Source organism: Alexandromys fortis, unplaced genomic scaffold, assembly GCF_014885135.2.
Source record: "Alexandromys fortis isolate MF-2015 unplaced genomic scaffold, M_Fortis_MF-2015_v1.1 scaffold_149, whole genome shotgun sequence".
Taxonomy (NCBI): domain Eukaryota; kingdom Metazoa; phylum Chordata; class Mammalia; order Rodentia; family Cricetidae; genus Alexandromys; species Alexandromys fortis.
Window position 1 is genome coordinate 1,444,697 of NW_026068025.1, and position 23,329 is coordinate 1,468,025.

Consider the following 23,329-nt stretch of genomic DNA (forward strand, 5'->3'; position numbering starts at 1 on the left):
ACAGTGGGTCAGGTGTACCAGACAATAACCACAAAGGAAACACGTTAGCTTGAATGGAGCCCCTGCCCTAAAAGGACCTTCTTTTCTGAAGGTCTCGCCTAGTGCCCCTGTGCCGACTAGAGTATCAGGGCCAGGCTTCAGTTTAAACCCAAGTCTTGATACTCTGCTCCCAAGATATCCTTTGGCCTCTTAGGATTTAATTGCATTCTCTATAAGGAAGGGTTCTTGTGTTCCTTATGGTTTCTCTGGAGATAAAAACATTGTGACTTATGCCCCGACTACATGTAGAGTCTTCTGCCCTGAATTATATAATGCTATTAGATCTTTCATCGAATACACAAATGCCCTAAGCCTTTTTCTATGCCTTGTTTGCAAAGTGCAGAGAAAAATGTGACTGATGCTCAGAGCAGAAGTCAGGGCCTGGAAGGTCAGTGAGTTGGTCATAGTGTGATGGTAACAAGGCATTTCTGTTTCTTAGTGGGGTCTCTCATCCCTGGGAGAGGGATGTTTAACTGCTATCCCTACTTAAAGGTTGAGGAATCACAGGCCCAAAAGGGGGGTAACTCACCTGAGGTCACAGAGCCAGTCAGCCCCAGGGTCTTAGGTACTTGGTGTTTCTTTCCAAAGACTCCTTTGAGAACACTCTGGAAAAAGCTGGCTCTAGACCACAGTGAAGCACAGCAAGCTATCCAAAACCTTCCACAGGCCTGGGGCTACCAGGGCCTTCAGCCAGTCTGTCAGTCAGTTCCACCCAAAGTTGCCACATGTGACAGGACCCTGCTCCGGCCACTGCCACAAGGCCTGTGCGCCCAAACGGTGTATCTGCCAACCTAACAGTAACCAGCTGGTGGGAGGATGGAAGTCAGACTTGGGTGACGCCCAGGAGTTCCTGTCTTCCTGGCCACACCTTTGCAGGCAGCAAAGACCAGTTGGGATTTCTAGCCTTTTGCCTCTGCTATAAAAAGTATGTCAATATTTACCTTTCAAAAGGACGGATAGGTCCCAGGTCTACTCGAGGCTGCTCTGACAGCTCTGTCCATATGATCTCTTTTAATCTCTACTTGCACAGAGCCCCACACAGCTCAGTTAGGGGTAGGATTTGATCCCTTATCTCTAGCGGTCCTCAGTTCCTAGCCTTTGGGTTCACAAACTCTGGGTGGCATCTGGCTGTACATTTTACATGCTGTTTTGTTGGAAAGATTACAGAAGGGAGAGGAAGGTTGCACAAAAACTATAAGAGTGCCTTTGAACACCATCCCGGTGGCAGCTGCCCACCCGTGAAGATCTATGTAGACAATGTCAGACCCAACTCTATACCCTATGGGAGCCTTAGTATCCTTCGTACCAAAGAGAGTGCAGGATACAGGAAGTTGTAACCTCTAGGCAGCCTGTCTCCATCCAGTCTTGCTGAGGTGGAGGCAGGTGGCCTGTGGCCTGAAGGATGCAGCTTTACTCATAGAATCAGTTCTGCTTTCCTTCTCATTTTACTCCCCTTGTTGTTGTTCCCTTGGGTGGACACTTACTTAGGGGGACTCCCGTGCTGTCTGCTGCAGGTAACTGACGACTTTGCACAATGGCCACATGGAGTTTTTATTTGGATCCATATTGCCAGAAGGTACTTCATCGAGGTAGAACTAGTTAACCTCTCCACCCCATCTAGACCAGGGCTCCCCTTTTCCATGTGTCACCAGCCAGGCAGAGGCAGCACCAGGCCTGTATCTCCTCCATGCTGAGAAAACCAAGTGAGTGGTGTCCTGATGAGCACCCACAGAGCTGGGCCTATATGAAGGGAAGGGCAGGCCTGACTGGAAGGAGCCCAAATCCAGCACCACCACCCCCACTCCACAATGGGTATAGTCTTATAACCTTGCCAGTTGGGTGCCTAGGACATTTTACATCTCAAGCGCGTGAAACATGGAGTGGTTAAGTAAAGTGCCCAAGGTTACCCAGATATGTATGCAGGGGCTGAGATTTGAACCCTCAGCTGCTCACTGTCAGGGCTCCATCATGGAGGATATGGAGAGATTGCATCTCTTACTCAACTCCAAGTCCCATGAGCTTTCCAAGTACCCTGGCTGCATTAACCTTTGGAGCATCTCGGGAAAGGCTCCAATCTGCCATTCTCTACCAATTATGAAGAGTTCTCCCACAAGTTTCCAAAGTGAGGCAGCTGTGGGTCAAGCCAAGTTAGCTGTATGCAGCTGGAAAAGGGCCCGCCCCAAAGTTATGGTCTGAAACTCAGAGAGTTCTAGAAAAGATGGATGCAGTCAGAGGCAAGATCCAAGTGGGCCTGGGCCTGGGTACAGAACCAGCAACAGTGTACAACAGCAAACAGTTGGGTACTGGACTTAGCTGCACAGGCTTTGTGTTTTCTCACTTCCCATCTTATAGTTGTGTGGAGAGGTAATCAGCCAGCTTCCCATTTGGGCTCAGGAAGGTCCCAGTAAGTTTTCCCAGGTTGCCCCTGGAACAGAGGCTGCCAGCTTACTCTCACTGAGGCTGGTTCTGTCAGGACAGCCACCAGCATGGCACAACTGGAAGTTCTCCTTTTGCTGTGGTGAGAGCAGCTGCAAGCCCAGCACTTCCCCAGCTTGAAAAGTCGTTAGATCAGAATCAGCAGTAGTCTAATCTGTTGGGACAGCGTGGCACTGCACAGGAACATCCAGCCATTGGCGAATTTGGAACTTATTATGACAGCCATTTGGAGGCAGTATATTTGGAGGAGGATGCTCTGGGTGAGATTCAGTCTTCAGGTAAATAAGAGATCTGTAGATTCAGTCTCATGCCAAGAAGCCCTGACAGTGGGTTGGCCATTGTGACACTTCTCTCCTGTCCCTGTCCTTCTCCTCTCTCCCCCTGCAGACCAGTGTCCTGAAATTCTATGCCTGTTTATTTGTTTTTACCCCGAGGAACCACGTTTCATCCCCCAGCCCAGCTTAGAGCCCTGCCTTCAGAGCCCCCAAAGAGTAGAGTCTAGGACAACCTTTTCTATTCTTTGGTGCCAGTTCCACTTATGGACGTGAGAATTGACATTACACCTTGGGAAGGATAGTTGAGGGTGGAAGTAAGACCTCTGGAGGCACCAGGAGGTCTCTCCAAACAGCATCAGCCTCTGGTGGGGAGCAGGGGTAAATAGTGAGATGGGAAGAACTTTCTAGACCCAGGGAAGGCAGAGCCCAATGAGTACCATCCCCCAGTACCTTGTTTCTGCCTAAGCACCAGTCCTCTTCTCCCTCCTAACCCTGCCTGGCTTCCAGGGCCCTCCCAGCTTAAAGCCACCCTAGGGTATCAACCTCTCTGGCCTGCTAGGCCTCTTATGTGCTTGCTGCTGCTGTGGGGCTGCACTGTGGAGGATGAACCCAGCCAAAACCCCAGCCTCTTACAGCCATTTTTTTTTTTTCATCTAGTCAAGACAAGCCTAAAGAGAACAGTCTCCAGTGCCCAGATAGACTATGTTCTTTTCTGTTGCTAAACCAGTGGTTCTCAACCTTCCTAATGCTGCGACCCTTTAATACAGTTCATGTTGTGGTGACCCCCACAACCATAAGTTACTTTTGTTATTATTTCATAGCTGTAATTTTGCTACTATTATGAATCGTAATGTAAATTTCTGTGTTTTCCAATGGTCTTAGGTGACTCAGTGAAAGGAACACAACCCACATGTTGAGAACTGCTATGCTAAACCCCTGGTTTCTGTGCCTGGGATGGCCACCACTTCCTTCACTTTCCCTGCTCGCTGCCACCCCTAACTGCCTTCTCCTTAAAGAGGGAGGGCTCCTGAGACTCCAGGATTGGGCTAAGAACAGTCTGGAAAGCGCCAGGATACTTGGGGGACTCTGTCAAATGCTGGTCCTGGCTCGGCTGCCCATCTGATGCTCAGCTCTTCTAAAGAGGGCACAATGAGGTTTAGGTGGGTGGCCTTTGGGAGAGAAGGGCAACCACAACCGACGCGAACTTCCTGCGACCTCATTCTGAGGGAGGAAAGGTCTGAAGGAGAGCCAGCTAGGGTTCTCCCTAGGGCAAGCCTAGGCAGACCAACAAGAGGAGTAAAGCAATCGCTGGAGCTTCCTGTGTGTGCTCCTGGCATTTCCCCAGACCCTGGCTCGGGAAGGGTCTTCCTTTGAAGTTTCCGGCAAGACCAGCCCACTGCTGTCCAAATGGCTTGTCTAGTGGCGTAGGGAAGGGGACTGGAGGTGGGGGTGGCTGCGCCCCGCTTGGCGCCGCTGCTGCCTGAGGGTCCGTGCTTTGGGAGCTCCAGCTTTTGCGAACTAGAGGATGCTGAGACCAGGCCGAGAACCCCAGGGGGACTCGGTGCTCCGGCCGGCTGTTTCAGGCTGGCGGGGAGCTGGAACCGCCTCGCACCGCCACTCCGCGCTGGGTGGGAGGGAGCGAGGGAGGCGAGGGGACGAGCGCCGGCTCCCCGCCCCCATCCCACCCGGTTCCGATATTTAGCTGAAAGGCACGCGGCTCCTAATCGGCCCTTTCCAGGCTGAGAGGTAGCGGCGCTCTGCCCGCTCAAGGGCGGGGGCCGGGCCGGGGGAGGCGCGGAGTCCGGAGCCTGCGAGCGAGGTGAGGAGCCCGCGTCCTCGGCTGCTGGAGCGGGCGGGCGGGCGCGTACCGCCGAGGCAGATATAGAAAGGGGGGCAGGTTAAAAATAACCCTCTTCGGCTGGGAAGCTCGCGCTCACTCTCTCGCCTCGTTCGGTGCCAGAGGACTCCAGGGGAGGTGGCGTTGGGGAGGGCAGCGCGGGATTCCCCTCCTCCGCCGCCGGGCGGGGTGCCGCCTGCACGCCACGGCTGCACGTGTGCGGGGCCGCGCGCCTGGGCCCCTCGGCCTGGCCCGCGGCGCTCTCCCCAGCCTCGAGCTTCTGGCTGCCGCCCCGCCCGCACCCAGCGCGGCAGTAGGAAGCGCTCCTTTATTCATTATTTACGAGCATTAATAGGTTTGGGGCGCGCGTGCTGGGGGAGGAGGCGAGGATGCCGCGGGGACCCAGCGTTCGAGAAAGGGTGCGGACCTGCGGGAAGGTCTGCCGGGCGGGGGGCTCGGACGTGGTCCTTCGTGGGCGCTCACTTAGCCTAGCAGGGTGCGGGGGCTGCAGACCCCACGCCCCGCCCTGCACGGTCCTCGCCGCCGCGTCCCTGACGCAGCCCTGGCCTCATTTATCATCATCTTTGGTCAAGTGGAGTGTGCAAGGAACAGCTGCTTCACTCGGCTGACTTCCGAGGGCGGCTACAGCGGGAATCAGGAAAATGAATGATGGAGGCTGGGGGGCCGCCCCCAGGTCCGGGTGCAGGCGGGAGGGAGGCGAGGGGAGCATCCTGGCTGCCTCTGCCTCTTGGCGAGCGCAGCGCCCCCTTCCTCTCCGGGCGCCCACAGCCCGGGCGGTTCGCTGGCCGAGGACAGGCGGGTGTGCAGGAGGTCGCCGTGACCTTGCTGGGGTCAGTGGGCTGGGCTGCGGAGGAGGCGTCGCGGCGTCTTTGGTGGCCCTCTCCGGATTGGCGGAAGGCCGGGGAGACAAGGGGGAGGGGAGGGGAGTACCAATGGAAGGTGAAATTTTACCTGCCCCTGAGGGAGTCCTGCGGATTTTCTCCCGGCGACCGCCGCGTTCTGCCTTTGTCTTACAAGGCCGACACAGCTGTAGCCGCGGCGGAGAGGCCGCAGACCCCACCCTCCGCGCGGCTCCCCAGCCAGCTCTCCGCTGCTGCCCGCACCTCAGTGTGGGGTCCTTGCCCGCGCCCTACCCCGCCTGGTGTCGATGGGGCGGGGGCTGGTTGCGGGAAGGGTTAATGGCCTAGTCGCAGACCCTAATTGTCAGAGCTAGGCCCCGCTTCGTTCCAATTACCCTAAGTAGAGACTGAATGCGCAATTAACGGAGTCAGCTTGCCAACTGGAAAGCTGTCCCCGCTTTCACATTGAGCGGAATACTCCACCAGCTGACTTGGACGAAGCAATTTCCTCCGCTCTCCCCTTTCTCTCTCCTCCAGCCCCTTCTCTTTTTCTCTCTCCTTAATAATAAAATTATACCAAGCAGTTTGCGGTGTGGCAGGCGGCCAGAAAAGCGTTTCTTTAAACGCCGCCGTCTCACAATTAGGCAGCAAGAGGATTTGACATGCCGAGGCGGCCTGACAGGCGGCTTCCTCCCCTGGGGGCCGGTGCAGGAGGGGCTCCAGTGCCCGGCTCCCCCATACGGAACCGGCACTGGGAGGGGGCCGGGGTTGCACCTCCTGTGCTGTCAGCGTGCTGCAGTGAGAAGCCCTTGGGGCAGGCAGCAGGGGAGGTTCCACCCAGGCTCCGGGAGGCAGCAAGATCTTTCCCTGTTGGGGTATAGAGAAGGAAAGCCATGTTCTCTGTTTCTGTTTGACAGAGAGGCATCTGGGGCACACAGCTGCTGAGCCTGGTGGACAAGTCACTGACCCTCTCTGGGCTTCCATTGATCTCTACAAGTTTGGGATTGGAATGTTGAGGAAGAATGTGCCCTGTTCCTGGGGGCTGGTTGCTTTCCAATGTCGATACTGTCTTCCGAGAAGGTTAAAGACAGCACTGTCTGTCATGAGCCAGAGACCCCTCTGCTGCTGCTGCTGCTGCTGCTGCTGCTGCTGCTGCTGCTGCTGGGAGAGCAGACCTAGAATTCCTATGGTCACATAAGAAGAGCTGCCATGGAAGCACCAGGGACCAGTAACCCGGAAATAGGGTACATTGATCACTGGCTATAAGCAACTGAACTCAGAACTGGATCGAGGTAGGCAGTAGCTGCTATAGGAGGCAGCTGCTACTGGAAGCCACCTTGCTGTTTGCTGCCTCCCAGCTTCTGAAGGGCAGCCACCTCCTTCACCTCTTTCTTCCCCTTCCTGCCCCAGGTGCCCTTCAGCAGCACCGTGGCAGCTTTCTGTGCCTTAGACTACAGGAGCTGTGTACATTCCCCTGGAACCTCAACCCCCTGCCCATCCCCACCTGGACATTTGCCGATCCCAAATGGGCTCCAAGAGCTGGTGGGCGCCAGCACTAAAGGCTGTGGAGGAGAGGATGCAAGCTTCACTGCTGCCGCTTCCTCCTTAGCTACTGTTCCTGTCCTGCCCACCCCTCGCCTACCTCCTGAAACTGCTCTCTGGACCTCATCCCCTGAGGCTGAAGGCTAAATAATATGATAAACACAAAGCCAGGAGTGTCCCTCTATTCCACTTAGTCACAGTATTTATAGGGGCAACTCTGGGGCCAGAGTAGGGCTTTGGAACTTAATGGCAAAATGCAGAAAGCACCTACCTTCAGGCTCTTACCCTTAGGAGGCAGCTCATTGTACCATTAATTATGTAATTACTGCTGTCATGAGCCCCACATGGGAGCCTGGCAGGGGTCCCAGGAGGGGGAAGGGGCAGGGCCTCACCTGTCTCCTGTGGAATGTTACCAGGGCCACTCCCTCCACCACCTCTACAAGCTGTGGCCGACCTCTGTAGGTCTTCAGTCCTTGCTGCACCCCGGTCACTCACTTTTGTTTGCCTGGGCCATGCGGCTCCCAAGGCCTGCTCTGGATCCAGAAAACATTATGGGGTGCTCCTTGTTGCATTGAATACCCAAGTCCTCAGCCCAGCAAAGCCAGAGCTAAACTGCACGGGTGTCAGCTTCATCAGTGTTTGACACCTGGGGCTGATGGTCGAGAGAGAGCCCACAGAGTCTTCTTGAACTTTGCACTGTTTAAATAACAACAATAAAAACCCTTGAGACTTGGTTGATAGCTTTTTTTTAAATGAGTGTGTGTGTGTATGTGTGTGTGTAAAAGAACAACTTTCTGGAGCTGGTTCTATTGTGGATTCCATGGATTGAACTTGATCACTAGGCCATTTTATCTAGCCGCCCTGATAACATTTTTGAAAATGAAAGCCATCCCATACTGTACACTCCTGACTTGTGACCTGTTACAAAAAGAAAAGACTGCTCTGTCCCGTCCCCCATTCCCCTCTACTCCCGTACTTGATACTGAGATGTACAGCCCGTCTCCAACCCCCTACCTAATACTTTGCTCTAAAGTGGATTCTGTCCATCCTTGAGAAAGGGTCTGTGGCCCTAGCCCATGCCCTCCAGTCCCCATCCAAATATACCGTGTCTCGTAACCTGACCACTTATTCTGGATTGTTTTCCCAGGGTTCATGTGACATTTAAAGCATGATTCATTTGATGCATATTTATTATTCTGGGCAATGGGGACATGGTTATGAATAAAATAGGCAAAAATCCCTGCTCCTATGGAACTTTTCACTCGAGAGGAGATTAGTAATAAGTTAAGGCAAAAAGGTAAGTGCAGAAGGAGGCACATGGGTTTCATGTAAAATAAAGTGATCACACTGAAGCCAAGGTGTGGAGCTGGGCAAAGAGGTGTGTAGATGTCGGAATGGTTTTCCTAGCAAAAGCCTTGAGGACCACGGAGGTGACAGGCTTGCCCAAGGTCAGCATCCTGCTGGCATTTAGACAGTCTGCTGCTGGCTTGGCACTTCTTTGCTGCTGCTTCCACAAGTAAGTTAAGTCCTGGTCCTTCTGGGAAGGGGAGGGGACAAGGCTGTACTGATCAGTTTCAGCCTTCTGTAAGGATGGTACAGTACTGCTGGGGCTCGGAATGTGGACCAACCCAAGCAGCCTGGGAACTCCCTGGCTACTCAGGGTGCTGGATGGAAAAGCTCTGAATGTCTGGTCTTTGAACCCTGACTGTGGGTGGTATCAGGGAGGTCTGGCTAGCTTGAACTGAACCTGATAGGAAAGGCCGCCATGCCTATTCTTTGTCTCCTTGTTTAGATGGGTGGTGGTGGATAAAGTGACCCAAAACAACGTATCCGCAGGAGACTGCTGAAGAAGCAGTGGCAGCTAACATGGCTACAGACAAGACAGCCCTGATGGTGGACACAGGGCCGGCTGGACTATGGGCCCCGGCTGCTGAGGGCATCCACCCTGTGACCCATTGCATCCTAGTAACTCTGTAGGGTCGTACTGGTACAGGGCCTGTGGGCATGGGTGTTAGGAGGCCACTCCAGTGCCTTAGCATAGCAGGGAAGATGAGTTGGAAGGGTCTTCTCAGATGTCCTCCAGAGAATTCAGATTCAGCTTCTCATGAGGTCCCCAGCATCTTTTGGGACTTTTTTTTTTTTTTTTAAGGTAGTTTTGCTGTGCCGTCCAGACTGGCTTGTTACCGTGCTGGTAATTGTACTGAAGGCCTCCTGAATGCTAGGCAAATACTCGACCACTGAGCTCTCCACCTAACCTGCCTACTGGTCCTGAACTCGAGATCTGATCCTCTTGCTTCAGGTTCCAGATACCACTTCAACCTGCTGATTTATTTTCTGTTTCAGTGATGGGGCTGCTGACTGCATGCTAGGCAAGCATTGTAAACACCGTGAACTACACCCCGGTCTCTGTCTTCCTTCTCTGCCTGCCTCTGGCTACTCAGGGCCTCAGACCCTTTTTAGGGGACTTGTAAAGAAGGTGTTGTCAGCATGGGGTGGTCTTGAGAGGCTGTGCTTTGGGGTGGAGCTGCCTTGCCATCACTAGCATCCCTGCCTGCCCTAAGCAGGTCCACCAGTCCCCTCCTCATGCTAGACCCCAGTCCAAGGAGTCTAGCCTAGTCTCAAGGCCTGTGGCTGCTCTTGTGGCTTCCATGGAGATTCATCCCTGCCTCCCCAGCAAGCCCAGCCATAAAGACCTCCCAGACAGCTGGCTATGGCTGATGATTTGGGCTCAGCCACGCCGCATATTTCCTGTTATTTTATGTGTGCATGGGTGACGGCGCCCTTATGGAAGCACGTGGAAAAGGACCTCCGGTTTTTCCTCCTACCACTTTTCACGTTTCCTTAAGACAGTCTCGCTGTCTTACTAGCTAGCCAGCAAGAACAGACTATACCTATTTCTCCTCTATTCCTCCCCCCATCCTTGCTAATGGGATTACATGTTCATGCAGCTGTGTCCAGCTTTTTGCATGGGGGCTGGGGTTTCAAGCTCAGGTCCCCATGTTTGTACAGCGAGTTCTCCAACCTTATCCATCTCCCAACTACCAAGTCTTATATTTATTATTCATCTGTAACAAAGAGGGAGGCCCTAAGGGTCCCACCCTAGCCATTGCTCCCTGAACATCTTCTGTCCCTTCCCTGCCTCCTCTCTGGGTTCTCGGGCCTTGAGTAGGTAAGGCTTTTTTCCCCGTTTTCCCTGTATCTACCAACCAGGTCATAAAACAACTCTAGGTGTGTGGGAGGGCCAGTGACTGGGGGCTGCTGGTGAAGCAGGAACATGTCTCTTCCCACCCCTCCCCCACCTTTCCTCCAGATAACATTTTCCAGGGCCCACAGCATATCCATCTCACTGGTGGGGCCAACCCTCAGGCCTGAAGAGGCGCTGTACTAATGACTAGTGCCTGGAAGCTGGCCAGATTCTATAGGTAGGTTTGCCTGCTGGGAGTTGGGGTATAACGGCTCCATGGTAGACCTTACTTACCAGGCTAACGGTCCTGGGTTTATCCCTAGTACCATGAAAATAGTCAGGCTTGCAGGCATGGTCTGACCTGCTGTAGAGGGGTGTGCGGGCAGGTAGGCACCTATGCCTATATTCACCTGGCCTGAACTCAGCTCCCCTTTCTTGCTGTACTCTACCAAGACACTCTTCAGGGTGGGGATTTCTGGGATGGCATTCAAGAGAGGGGTTTGATCTCCCACTCAGCTAGGGTCACCAGCAAGTCCTTAGCCCCTCTGAATGTCACTTTTGGTTATAAAGGGACAAGATAAAGCACCTGGGTGCTTACTGGCCAGCTTCCCCTCTTAGAGTCTTTGGGAGAAGGGCAATGCCCAAGGCTCAATCTTGCCATGCTTTCATGGCTGTGTTGATGGCTTGTGTCTGTGGCTGTTCTGTCAAAGGAAGTTATCCAGACTGCAAGCACTGTCCAGTACCACAAAGGTCTTGAGATTTAGCCTTGCTGGACTCTTCCGTCCAGTGTCTGGGAGTATCCAGTGGTTACAAGGTTGGAGTATTCGTGCCCCTAGGGCCGAAGAGAGTTGCTCTGGATTCCCATCAGCTGCCTGCCAGATTCTGCCAGGGTGGCTGAGGGGAAGTCTTGGCAAGTTCCCAGGGGAAGGGGGAGGGGAAGAAGCTGGGGCAAGATTCCCTTTCCCAGCCTTTACCGCTACTAGTCCAGCCACCTCAGCTGCTTCTCTCCGTGTTGGAAGGTCACCATTACCTGTGGGGGAACTCATTCTTCAGTCTGCTCTCTGAGTCTGCCTCCCTAGTCCTTCGCTATCCCCCTCTTGTCTCTTCCATGTCCTTTCCTGGTGCTCTTGAAAAATAATCATAATCACAATAATTAATAACAACAGAGCCCACAGTAAGCCTGAGGTGGCTCTTAAAGAGGCAGCACCCTGTTTCTCCTGGCAGAGCCAGCAAGACCTCTGCAGCTCCAAGCTGGCAGCTAGGATGCCACCATGCCTGAGCCTTTGTTTCTGTCCCTCCCTCTGCCAGGGTTGGAGGGTGGTGCTGGGGCACATGTTTCTGCCTGTGTCCTCCAACAAGCGCTGGGCCTCTGGGATTTTAATTGAACTGTCTTTTCTTAGAGATAGATGCCTTCCACATCCAGCTGCCTGTGTGCATGAGGAAGCCAGCCTGTAATCCTGTGTGGGGAAATTAAAAGGCGCAGCAGCTGGACTGATTAGATGGGGCAGGGACACTGTTCATGACTCCCCCTCTTTTTAGATAATGTCTCTGGTAACGCAGTTTGGGAATGTGGCTATGGGGGTGGGGGGAGAAGTGTGTGTGTGTGTGTGTGCGCGCACACACACACACACACACACACAAAACTCCAGCCGTAGAAATGTTAATGATATCTACAGGACACTCAGCAGGAAATGAGAGTGATCTGGGACTAATAAAAGCCGAAATGTAATTTGTGCAGATATATGAGGGAGGCAGATGTAGCCTTCGGAGCAGTCCGGGTTTGTACGTATAAACACACACCCAGGGAGGACAGGAAACTGTCATTTCGTGTACTGATCTTGGAAGTGGCCCACCAGCAGTCCTGAGCAGGGGTGACATCCACCTACATCCTGAGTATGCTCTGCTCTTGGAAGGTGGGGGCAGGAGGCACCAGGCCACCCACCTGGAGAGATGCTGCCTCCAGCCCCTCTGGATTAGCACAGCCTGGGGTGTTTCATCTAAACCACAAGGACTGGAGTGAAGTAGATCCAAAGGGTAGGTGGGCACTCTCTTAGTGAGGGGTTAGAGAGGGGTGTAATGAGCTGGGGGTGGGGCAGGCAGGGGCCTTTAACAGTCTGGGGAGGAGGAAAGTTGCTTAGGGACAGCTGGGTCTGGCCTGCTGCTGTGAGCTTTGGGGTTATCTGGATGCCTGGGCATGCCCTGTTCTGGATAGAGCCCCTCTTTTGCTCCCTTTCCCTGGGTCAATTCTAAGACAAAGAAAGGAAGGCACCTTTGTGGGATGGAGACTAAGGGAGGCTGAACCTCCCTGCCAGTGCAAGCTCTCCATACCCACCTCTCACACCTTTGTCTTTGCTGTGAGGCACCTTCCTCTCCACCCCCACGTTTACTTCTCAACAAACAAACAAAACCCCTGAAACCTTTGTGGTCTAAGGCAGGCCACACCTCCCTCTTAGTATTTTTTGGAACAAGAGCTGGAAAGGCCCGGTTCCCTCCTGGGGGCTTGAGCTGCTTAGTCCCAGAGAATGTGTACCTCCTGCCTTCAGCCTGGAAACCCTGACATGTGGGGCACAGGCCAAAACTTGGGGCTATTCCCCCTCTTCCGCCATTGAAGATTTTCTGGGGTAACCAGTCAGTTGAAGGAAACTAAGATACACAAGCTTATGCTGTGACTCTATCCACAAAAGCACCTGCCCTCCTGGTACATCAGACACTGCCTGCCCCTGTCCCCCAGATCGTGGCTGCCTCCATCAGCCCTGGCCTGTGAAAGTTAGCAGCTCAGCAGGAGGGGACAGAGGAGAGGCAGGGTAGTATGCTCTCCAGTGGCCAGGGCACTGCCTCTTTGTCCCCTCTTAGTATGCATCCCCACACTCTGGACCACATAATCTGTTTATGCACCTATGGATACCGAGAACAGGAGGCAGGTGCTGCCATCCTGCAGTCCCAGGAGTCAGAGGAGGGGGGCTTTGTGTGGACAGTTGGCTTAACAGCCCCCAGTCAACATCTGCCAGAAGGGACGGAGTCCAGATGGCACTGCAGGGGAGGTGTGTGTGAGCGTGCATGTACATGTGCCTGATAGGTCCTTTGTACATGTGTGGATTCCTGTATTGCCGGCACAGCAGCCTGCAAGCGGCCTCTCCCCGACCGGAGAGGGGTCCTCATGGGTACCTGGTGTGGTTGGGTCATGCTTAAGTAGGACTACACAAAGATGGAGATTATGAGATCCAGTAGGGCCCCAGGGAGCAGTGGAATCGCTCTGCTAATTTGAACTGTCTATGAGAACTGGGCGTGGTAGTACAGACAAGCGGGCAGAGGGAGGAGCTGGCAAGAGGAGCCTGGAGTAGCCATTCCTGTGACTTGCTGCGTGCAGCCTGTTTTGGACTGTGCATGTCAGTGGCCGTTCTCCTTAGCCTGGCTCAGCTGCGGGCACTGTGGAAGCAGGATTTCAGAGCACATCTCCCAGACCCAGAGGTTGTCAGTGTGTGCACAGTGGTGGGAAGGTGGCCAGGAGGGGTGCTGGCTGAGGCAGAGAGAGTGGAAGATGGCCCGTCTGAATTCTTTTCCCTCTGCACCATCCCTTCTCTTCACAGATAACCGGCCCGAGTCATGCAGTCTTTTCGAGAAAGGTGTGGTTTCCATGGCAAACAGCAAAACTATCCACAAACCTCACAGGAGACAGCGCGCCTGGAGAACTACAGGCAGCCAGGTCAGGCTGGGCTCAGCTGTGATCGTCAGCGGCTGCTGGCCAAGGACTATTATAGCCCACAGCCCTATACAGGCTATGAGGGTGGCGCTGGCACACCTTCTGGCACCGTGGCCACGGCAGCTGCAGACAAGTACCACCGAGGCAGCAAGTCCCTGCAGGGGAGGCCGGCTTTCCCCAGCTATGTTCAAGACAGCAGCCCCTACCCAGGGCGTTACTCTGGCGAGGAGGGTCTTCAGACCTGGGGGGGCCCACAGCCACCACCTCCCCAGCCTCAGCCCCTGCCAGGGGCAGTGAGCAAATATGAGGAGAACTTGATGAAGAAGACGGTGGTGCCCCCAAACAGGCAGTACCCTGAGCAGGGCCCCCAACTTCCCTTCCGGACTCACAGCCTGCATGCCCCACCACCACAGCCTCAGCAGCCCCTGGCTTACCCCAAACTCCAAAGGCAGAAACCACAGAATGACCTTGCTTCCGCTCTGCCTTTCCCCCAGAGCAGCCACTTTCCCCAGCATTCTCAGTCCTTCCCCACCTCCTCCAGCTACGCCCCGGCAGTGCAGGGTGGCGGCCAGGGGGCCCACTCCTACAAAAGTTGCACAGCGCCATCTGCCCAGCCTCATGACAGGCAGATGAGTGCCAACGCAAGCCTGGCCCCAGGGCAACGGGTCCAGAATCTTCACGCTTACCAATCGGGCCGCCTTGGCTATGAGCAGCAGCAGCAAGCACTCCAGGGCCGGCACCACACCCAGGAAACTCTGCACTACCAGAACCTCACCAAGTACCAACACTATGGTCAGCAAGGCCAGGGCTACTGTCCGCCGGACACAGCTGTCAGGACTCCGGAGCAGTATTACCAGACCTTCAGCCCCAGCTCCAGCCACTCCCCTGCACGGTCTGTGGGTCGCTCCCCTTCCTATAGCTCCACCCCGTCACCACTGATGCCCAACCTGGAGAACTTCCCCTACAGCCAGCAGCCGCTTAGTACTGGGGCCTTCCCCACAGGCATCACAGACCACAGCCACTTTATGCCCCTGCTCAACCCATCCCCCACAGATGCTGCCAGTTCTGTGGACCCCCAGGTCAGCAACTGCAAGCCCCTGCAAAAGGAGAAGCTCCCTGACAACTTGCTGTCGGACCTCAGCCTGCAGAGCCTCACGGCACTCACCTCGCAGGTGGAGAACATCTCCAATACCGTGCAGCAGCTCCTGCTGTCCAAAGCGGCCATGCCACAGAAGAAAGGGCTCAAGAGCCTCGTGGCCAGGACTCCAGAGCAGCACAAGAGCCAGCACTGTAGCCCTGAGGGCAGTGGCTACTCAGCTGAACCAGCAGGCACACCACTGTCTGAACCACCAAGCAGCACACCACAGTCCACGCATGCTGAGCCACAGGACGCCGACTACTTGAGTGGCTCCGAGGACCCTCTGGAGCGCAGCTTCCTCTATTGCAGCCAGGCCCGCGGCAGTCCCGCCAGGGTCAACAACAACTCCAAGGCCAAGCCCGAGTCCGTGTCTACCTGTTCTGTGACCTCACCTGACGACATGTCCACCAAGTCTGATGACTCTTTCCAGAGCCTGCACAGCACTCTACCACTGGACAGCTTCTCCAAATTCGTGGCAGGTGAGCGGGACTGCCCACGGCTGCTGCTCAGTGCCCTGGCCCAGGAAGATCTGGCCTCTGAGATCCTGGGGCTTCAGGAAGCCATCGTTGAGAAGGCTGACAAGGCCTGGGCTGAGGCTTCCAGCCTGCCCAAGGACAACGGCAAGCCGCCCTTCCCACTGGAGAACCACAGCACCTGCCTGGACGCTGTGGCCAAGACGCCATGGTCACAGCCCGGGGAACCAGAAGCCTTGCCTGAACCCTTGCAGCTGGACAAGGGTGGTAGCACCAAGGACTTCAGCCCAGGGCTCTTTGAAGACCCTTCTGTGGCCTTTGCCACCACTGACCCGAAGAAGACAACCAGTCCCCTGTCCTTTGGCACCAAGCCTTTGCTCGGAGCTGCCACTCCAGACCCCACCGCGGCGGCCTTCGACTGCTTTCCAGACACAACAGCTGCCAGTTCGGTGGACAGTGCCAACCCTTTCGCCTGGCCAGAGGAGAACTTGGGTGATGCTTGTCCTCGTTGGGGCCTCCACCCTGGTGAGCTCACCAAGGGCTTGGAGCAGGGTACAAAAGGCTCAGACAATGTGGGCAAAGCAGATACACACGAGACCTCTGCCTGCTTGGGCTTCCAGGAAGAGCATGCCATTGGGAAGCCAGCAGCTTCACTGGCTGGGGACTTCAAGCAGCAGGAGGCAGACGGGGTGAAGGAGGAAGTGGGTGGGTTGCTGCAGTGCCCTGAGGTGGGCAAAGCTGACCAGTGGCTGGAGGACAGCCGGCATTGCTGTTCCTCCACTGACTTCGGGGACCTGCCATTGTTGCCACCCCCTGGCAGGAAGGAGGACCTGGAGGCTGAAGAGGAGTATTCCTCCCTGTGTGAACTGTTGGGTAGCCCTGAGCAGAGGCCCAGCCTACAGGACCCATTGTCCCCCAAGGCCCCACTGATTTGCACCAAGGAGGAAGCAGAGGAAGTGCTGGACCCCAAGGCTGGCTGGGCCTCCCCATGTCACCTCTCTGGTGAGCCTGCTGTCCTCCTGGGCCCCTCTGTGGGTGCTGAATCAAAGGTCCAGAGCTGGTTTGAGTCTTCACTGTCACATATGAAGCCGGGAGAAGATGGGCCAGAGATGGAGAGAGCCCCAGGTAGTTCTGCCGCTTCAGAAGGCTCCCTGGCCCCAAAGCCTAACAAGCCTGCTGTGCCTGAGGTGCCCATTGCTAAGAAAGAGCCTGTGCCGCGGGGTAAAAGTTTACGGAGCCGCCGGGTGCACCGGGGGCTGCCTGAGGCTGAAGACTCTCCCTGCAGGGTACCAGCACTTCCCAAAGACCTCTTGCTCCCAGAGTCCTGCACAGGACCCCCCCAGGGACAGGCAGAAGGGGCTGGAGCCCCAGGCCGGGGGCTGTCAGAAGGGCTCCCCAGAATGTGTACTCGCTCTCTTACAGCTCTGAGTGAGCCCCAAACTCCTGGACCTCCAGGCCTGACCACTACCCCCACGCCTCCTGACAAACTGGGAGGCAAACAGCGAGCAGCCTTCAAGTCTGGCAAGCGGGTAGGAAAACCATCACCCAAGGCTGCATCCAGCCCCAGCAATCCTGCTGCCCTGCCTGTTGCCTCGGACAGCAGCCCCATGGGCTCCAAGACCAAGGAGCCAGATTCTCCCAGCATCCCTGGCAAGGACCAGCGCTCCATGGTCCTCCGGTCTCGCACCAAACCCCAACAGGTCTTCCATGCCAAACGGCGGCGGCCCTCAGAGAGCCGGATCCCAGACTGTCGTGCCACCAAGAAGCTCCCTGCCAACAACCACTTACCCACTGCATTCAAGGTCTCCAGTGGGCCCCAGAAGGAAGGCCGGGTGAGCCAGCGGGTCAAAGTCCCCAAGCCTGGTGGACCAGGGAGCAAGCTTTCAGATCGGCCTCTCCACACGCTCAAAAGGAAGTCAGCCTTCATGGCTCCTGTCCCCACCAAAAAACGAAGCCTCATCCTTCGAAGCAGCAATGGAGGTGGGGTAGATGGGCGGGAGGAGAGGGCCGAGGGCTCTCCTGGCCTCTTGAGGAGGATGGCCTCACCCCAGAGAGCCAGGCCCAGAGGCAGTGGTGAGCCACCCCCGCCCCCACCACTGGAGCCACCTGCTGCATGCATGGAGCTGGCTACACCATCATCCCTGCCCAGTGCCGTGAGGACCAAGGTGCTGCCACCCCGAAAGGGCCGTGGCCTCAAGCTGGAGGCCATAGTACAGAAGATCACCTCACCTGGTCTCAAGAAACTTGCATGCAGAGTGGCAGGGGCTCCTCCTGGGACTCCCCGGAGCCCAGCCTTACCTGAGAAACGTTCGGGGGGCAGTCCAGCTGGGGCAGAAGAGGGTCTAGGAGGGATGGGCCCTGGACAGATGCTGCCAGCAGCTTCAGGGGCCGAGCCATCGTGTAGAAACCCAGCCAGCAGGTCCCTAAAAGGCAAACTCCTGAGTAGTAAGAAACTGTCTGCTGCTGCTGACTGTCCCAAAGCTGAGGCCTTCATGTCCCCAGAGACCTTGCCGTCCCTAGGCACTGCCCGGGCACCAAAGAAAAGGAGCCGGAAAGGCAGGGCCGGGGCCTTGGGACCCTCTAAAGGGCCGTTGGAGAAGAGGCCCTGTCCTGGCCAAACTCTGACCCTTGCTACCCATGACAGGGCCAGCAGCGCTCAGGGTGGAGGTGAGGACAGTTCCAGTGGAGGAGGCAAGAAGCCAAAGACAGAGGAGCTGGGACCGACCTCCCAGCCCCCTGAAGGCCGGCCCTGCCAGACCCAGACAAGGGCACAGAAGCAGCCAGGCCAAGCCAGCTATAGCAGCTATTCAAAGCGGAAGCGCCTCAGCCGAGGCCGCGCTAAGACCACCCACGCTTCACCCTGTAAGGGGCGTGCCACTCGGAGACGGCAGCAACAGGTACTGCCCCTGGATCCTGCGGAGCCTGAAATCCGACTCAAATACATTTCTTCTTGCAAGCGGCTGAGAGCGGACAGCCGCACCCCAGCCTTCTCACCCTTTGTGCGGGTGGAGAAGCGAGATGCTTACACCACCATATGCACTGTGGTCAACTCCCCGGGGGATGAGCCCAAGCCTCACTGGAAGCCCTCCTCCTCTGCTGCCTCCTCCTCCTCCGCCTCTTCCTCCTCCTCCTCAGAAACAGCTGGGGCCTCTCTGACCACATTCCCAGGAGGCTCTGTGCTGCAGCCGAGGCCCTCCCTGCCCCTCTCCTCCACCATGCATCTGGGGCCTGTTGTGTCCAAGGCCCTAAGTACCTCTTGCCTTGTCTGCTGCCTCTGCCAAAACCCGGCCAACTTCAAGGACCTTGGGGACCTCTGTGGCCCTTACTACCCTGAACACTGCCTCCCAAAAAAGAAACCAAAACTCAAGGAGAAGGTGCGGCTGGAGGGCACCGTTGAGGAGGCCTCTCTGCCTCCCGAGAGAACAGTCAAAGGCCTGGACTGTGCAGCCGGCGCTGCTGCCACGGCTACTGCTCCCACCACCACCGTCACCACCACCACAACCCTGGGGAGGCTGCCCAGGCCTGATGGCCCCCCTGACCCTGCCAAGCAGGGCTCCCTGCGCACCAGTACCCGGGGCCTGTCGCGGCGGCTGCAGAGTTGCTATTGCTGTGACGGTCAGGGGGACGGGGGTGAGGAGGTGGCCCCAGCTGACAAGAGCCGCAAACATGAGTGCAGCAAAGAGGCCCCCGCAGAACTCGGTGGGGACACCCAGGAACACTGGGTACATGAGGCCTGTGCTGTGTGGACCAGCGGGGTGTACCTGGTGGCCGGGAAGCTCTTTGGGCTACAGGAGGCCATGAAGGTAGCTGTGGACATGGTAAGAAGCTGGAGAGCTGGGTAGGGGCTGGGATCTTGAAGTTCTGACAGGGTGACAGAGGTGTCTTCAGAGCTTTACTTTGGGTGACTTGTGCCCGTAGCCAGCGAGCAGCCAGAGTACAGGCTCCAGGCCCTGGAGTCCCTTGGGAGTGTGGAGGCAAGTTGGAGTATTCCTGGGGCTACAGCAGGACCTGTTTATCCGCCCTTGCCTAGAGTATGTGTCTCAGTTCTAGGTTCCACTGGGCATTCTTACATACACACTACAAAAACTGGAGCTGCTGGGCCTGGCAAGACAAAACCCTGAGTTGAATGCCAAGATGGCCTGGTCTCTCCTGAACTGGGACATTGGGGATAGCTCCTAAACAACATGCGGCTAAAGCCTGGGACGTTGGCCCTGGGCAGCCCTGGGTTACCTGGCCACAGAAGCCCCGAAGCTCACACTTCCATTCAGAGAACGCTGGACCGCCACAGGCCCTGGGGGGCAAGGTCACAGGACCTAGCTCATTAACACATTGATCTTGAGGGCTCTATTTGGGATCACAGGTCTGGGATGGAGAGAACATTCTGAGCTGTGACTGAAGCTAAGTTTTCCCCAGACCAAGGGGACTGGCAGAGCCACTTCCTGTCTCTGCAGACCATGCCTTGGGCAGCAAGGCTCCCAAGTGCACTCATCCACACTGACCTCACTGGGTGTCCATACCAGCTCTGGTGATTTCCTCCTCCGCCCACTGTGGGCAGCTGAGCTCAGAGGACCCTGACTGTCCAGTGGCCTCCCTCCTTCCCACACTTTACCGTCCCAGCTCCTCAGAAGCACTCTATCCAGGCCCCATCCTTGACCTTGGGGACCACTGTGGATGCTTCCTTTGGCTCCAGGCTCCAGGCATCTCCTGCTCATGGTGATGGCTAATACACTCTCTGGGTCCTGTTGTCTGCCCACCTTGCTGCGAACGGCCTGAGCCACAGCTTTCAGCACCTCAGCCAGTTCATGGAGCATGCAGGCACCAAACCCCCGTCTGCCCTGGCTCCAAGGTGACTTCCTCTTCATCGCTACCTTGAAATAGTCTTGTCTCTCCCTTCATCAGAAAATAACAAGACTGGAGCCCTGTCCCGTGGGATACCTGATACCCTTCACTATAAGGTCTCTTTTGAGGGTCGGGGCTGTGTCATTTCATGTCCCCAACCCCCAGCACCAGGTTCATAACCAAGGATAAACATTGGTGAGTGCAGGGAAAGGCCCTGCTCCCCGACCTGGCCTGCTCCTGCTGGCCTCTTGTTGGACACACACACACACACACACACACAGCATCATGTCGAGCTGAGGAGGGTGTATGAGTCACAGTTGGAGCTGGAGCCACTCACTGCTGAGCCATGTCGATGCTACCACACCCTGGTGTGACAAGGAAGGCCAGGAGAGGCCCTCATTGGACAAGGTTGGCTGTATATTGAAGGCTTGTCCCTGCCAGAGGTGGGCCTGGCTGGCTCATGACTGGCAGCTGGGACCTGCTGCCAGACCGTACCCCACAGCCACAGGCTCACATGGCATGGCCTTGCAGAATACACTGAGGGTTTCTGAGAGTGACCTGCGGGGTCATAGCTCAGCTCATTGTTTCTGCCCAGGGCCTTGTTGGCACTGCTCTCTCCAGGAACCGGGCAGACCCTGGTTCCAATCTCACTTCAGGAGGCGTCATGTCCTCTGCAAACCCCACCCAGGACACTGGCCTTTCCCACTATCTGTCAGCCACCATGCTCACCTTCCAGGTCTCAAGCCACCCACACAGTCATTGTACACCTCATTTCCTGGCTAGAGAGGTATTGCAATTCAGGGACCTGGGGCTGATTCACATCCTCAGGAGACTGGTGGCCTCTGGGTGTGGGTGCCTGGGCCAAGGAATGGGGCACAGTTGATCAGCTGTGCCCCTTCTAAGGGACCTGGGCCAAGAACAAGGTCATCACCCCAGAGGGCCTCAGTCTCTTCTTAACTGCAATGAGCAGTTCTGCCTTGGAGCTGCTTGGGACTGTCTGCCACAAGGGGGCCATGGTTACCCTCAAACCTCGCAGCACTCTGGAGGGCCACTGTGAGATTTGGGACTATCTCCCACAGGGAGGAGGGCATAGTTACCCTCAAATTGCTCAGTGTTCCCAAGGGCCAGAGTGAGAGATTTGGTCTACTTTGCGGTTCCCACTGTCTTTCATCTTCCTTCAGTGGCTTAAGAAGTGGACCTAGGGCTCTGGGTCCTTGGGAGCCCCATCCGGAAGCCCTGCATGGATGTCTTCCTCTCTTGCTGACCTATCCCCAGTGGCCACTCCACCTGCAGAATGTTTGAACAGTATGCACCCTGCTGGGGAAGCATCAATCTTCTGGGCTGTGGTTCTGGGTCCCCCTGGCCCTCTGGAGCGTGAAGTTTATTCCCAGCTCTGTTGTCTGGCCTAGAAAAGACAGTGCTGCGCTGGGACTCCAGCCATGCCTGGCGCCAGGTGCACTGTCCCTTAGCCTCTGAGCCTTCTCTGTCCTCTGCTCTGCTCCTACCTCACTGCCCACTGTGATCACAGGCTTGGGAGCAGTGGTGGCCTGGCCCAGGACCCATCTGGATCCCTCCCTATGCCCAGTTTTGGCGTCCTCCCTGTTAGCCATCTCGTCATTGTCCTATCTAGCCCTGTCACAGCCTCCAAGCCCAACAGAAATCATGGAGACCAGCGAGGGGTTGGACAGGGTCTGGGGGCATCAGATTCACATGAGCTCAGCCTCTTGGGGGTCATATGTCAGCTCTTCCCCTCAGCTCATTTTTGTGCATCTGCTTTGATTGGCTAGAAAGAGCGCCCCTCTCTCACATGGAGGGGGCCTGTCTCACCATCTGGAAAGTGGGGGTCAGTGAAAGCCATTCCCCTTGCCATTACTAGCAGGAGCCAGTGAATGAAGACACCCCAGAGGCAGCATGGAGCAGCACCTGACAGATGGCGACTGCCAGCCATGGCCACTGTGGTGACTAGCACCACTAGCCCAGGAGGGTCCCCCACCCAGTGTGCCAGCCCAGGAGGTGGCAAAGGGCCAGCCCTTGAGGGCATTTCCTCCCCGCGGCATCTCAGTGCCACTGTGGCAGAAGTGCCATGGGGTGTGTCTGGAACACACGAGACTCACTTGCCTTCCTTTCTCTTCAGCCATGTTCCAGCTGCCATGAAGCCGGGGCGACCATCTCATGCTCCTATAAAGGATGTATCCACACCTACCACTACCCTTGTGCCAATGACACAGGTAAGAGCTGGCCTGGGTACAGCCATGTGACTCCCAGGGCCCTCATCTGCCCCAGCAACTCTTTATTATTGTTTCCTTGGCCTCTGCCTGCACTTGGCAGTTACAGAGATGTGGAGATGGGTCGGTCCCTACCTGCCTGAGTGAGGGTTTCCCGGAGCTCTGTGGGGTAGGCAGAGGCATATATGATAGAACAGAGATCTAAGCTAAGAGCTCAGGAAGGAAAGTGTGTGGGCATGGGCTTTTAAGGAGGAATAGGAGAACACTCAGCAGAGAAAAAGGATGGTTCTAGAACAGCTAAAACCAAATGAGCTGAGCATGAGTCTCAGTGACAGGTGTTAGTTGTGAGTGACTGTCCTGTGCTCTTAAACAGAACGTGCCCATACCTGAGTGCCAGAGACACCAGCCCCTGCAATTAATACAGAAAAATAAATAAAACGGGGCATTTAGGTCAAGGTGGAGACAGACCAGCTGGCGTATTGGCTGTTAGGACTCGCCGTGCAGGTCTGTGGGGATGTGACAGGCCCCTGTGACCTGCCCTCATTCCCACTCCTTCCTTGTTTGTGGGCCATAGGACCTTGAAGCCCTCGTCCATAGAGAAAGCATCCAGACCCTGGCAGTGGTGGTACTTCTTCCTGTGTGCGTCACAGTGTTTGTACGTAGGCCCATCTGCAGAGAGGGCTGTGAAGCAGTCTCCTGGGTCAGAGGCTGTCACGCCCTCCATCCCTCTCAGCCCTGACCTGGTCATTTGTCCTAGTCTAAGCAGTGGAACGCCATCAGT

General features: G+C 56.0%; 1 protein-coding gene across 9 annotated transcripts in view; it reads left to right on the forward strand.

Moving 5' to 3' along the window:
* Rai1 (retinoic acid induced 1) overlaps nt 1–23,329 on the forward strand; it is a 97,867-nt gene that overhangs the window by 69,315 nt on the left and 5,223 nt on the right. For 6 of the 9 annotated variants that reach the window (XR_007595641.1, XR_007595642.1, XM_050163795.1 and 3 more), the window contains 2 exons: nt 13,761–19,302; nt 22,458–22,551. Coding sequence is in view for 7 of the 9 variants with exons in the window: in XM_050163795.1 (XP_050019752.1) it covers nt 13,777–19,302; nt 22,458–22,551 (5,620 nt within the window). In the remaining 2 variants the exon portion in view is untranslated. Of the gene's footprint in view, nt 1–1,353; nt 4,570–6,364; nt 6,740–13,760; nt 19,303–22,457; nt 22,552–23,329 lie in introns of those variants that run through there. The other 3 variants (XM_050163797.1, XM_050163793.1, XM_050163796.1) reach the window with 3 other exon arrangements.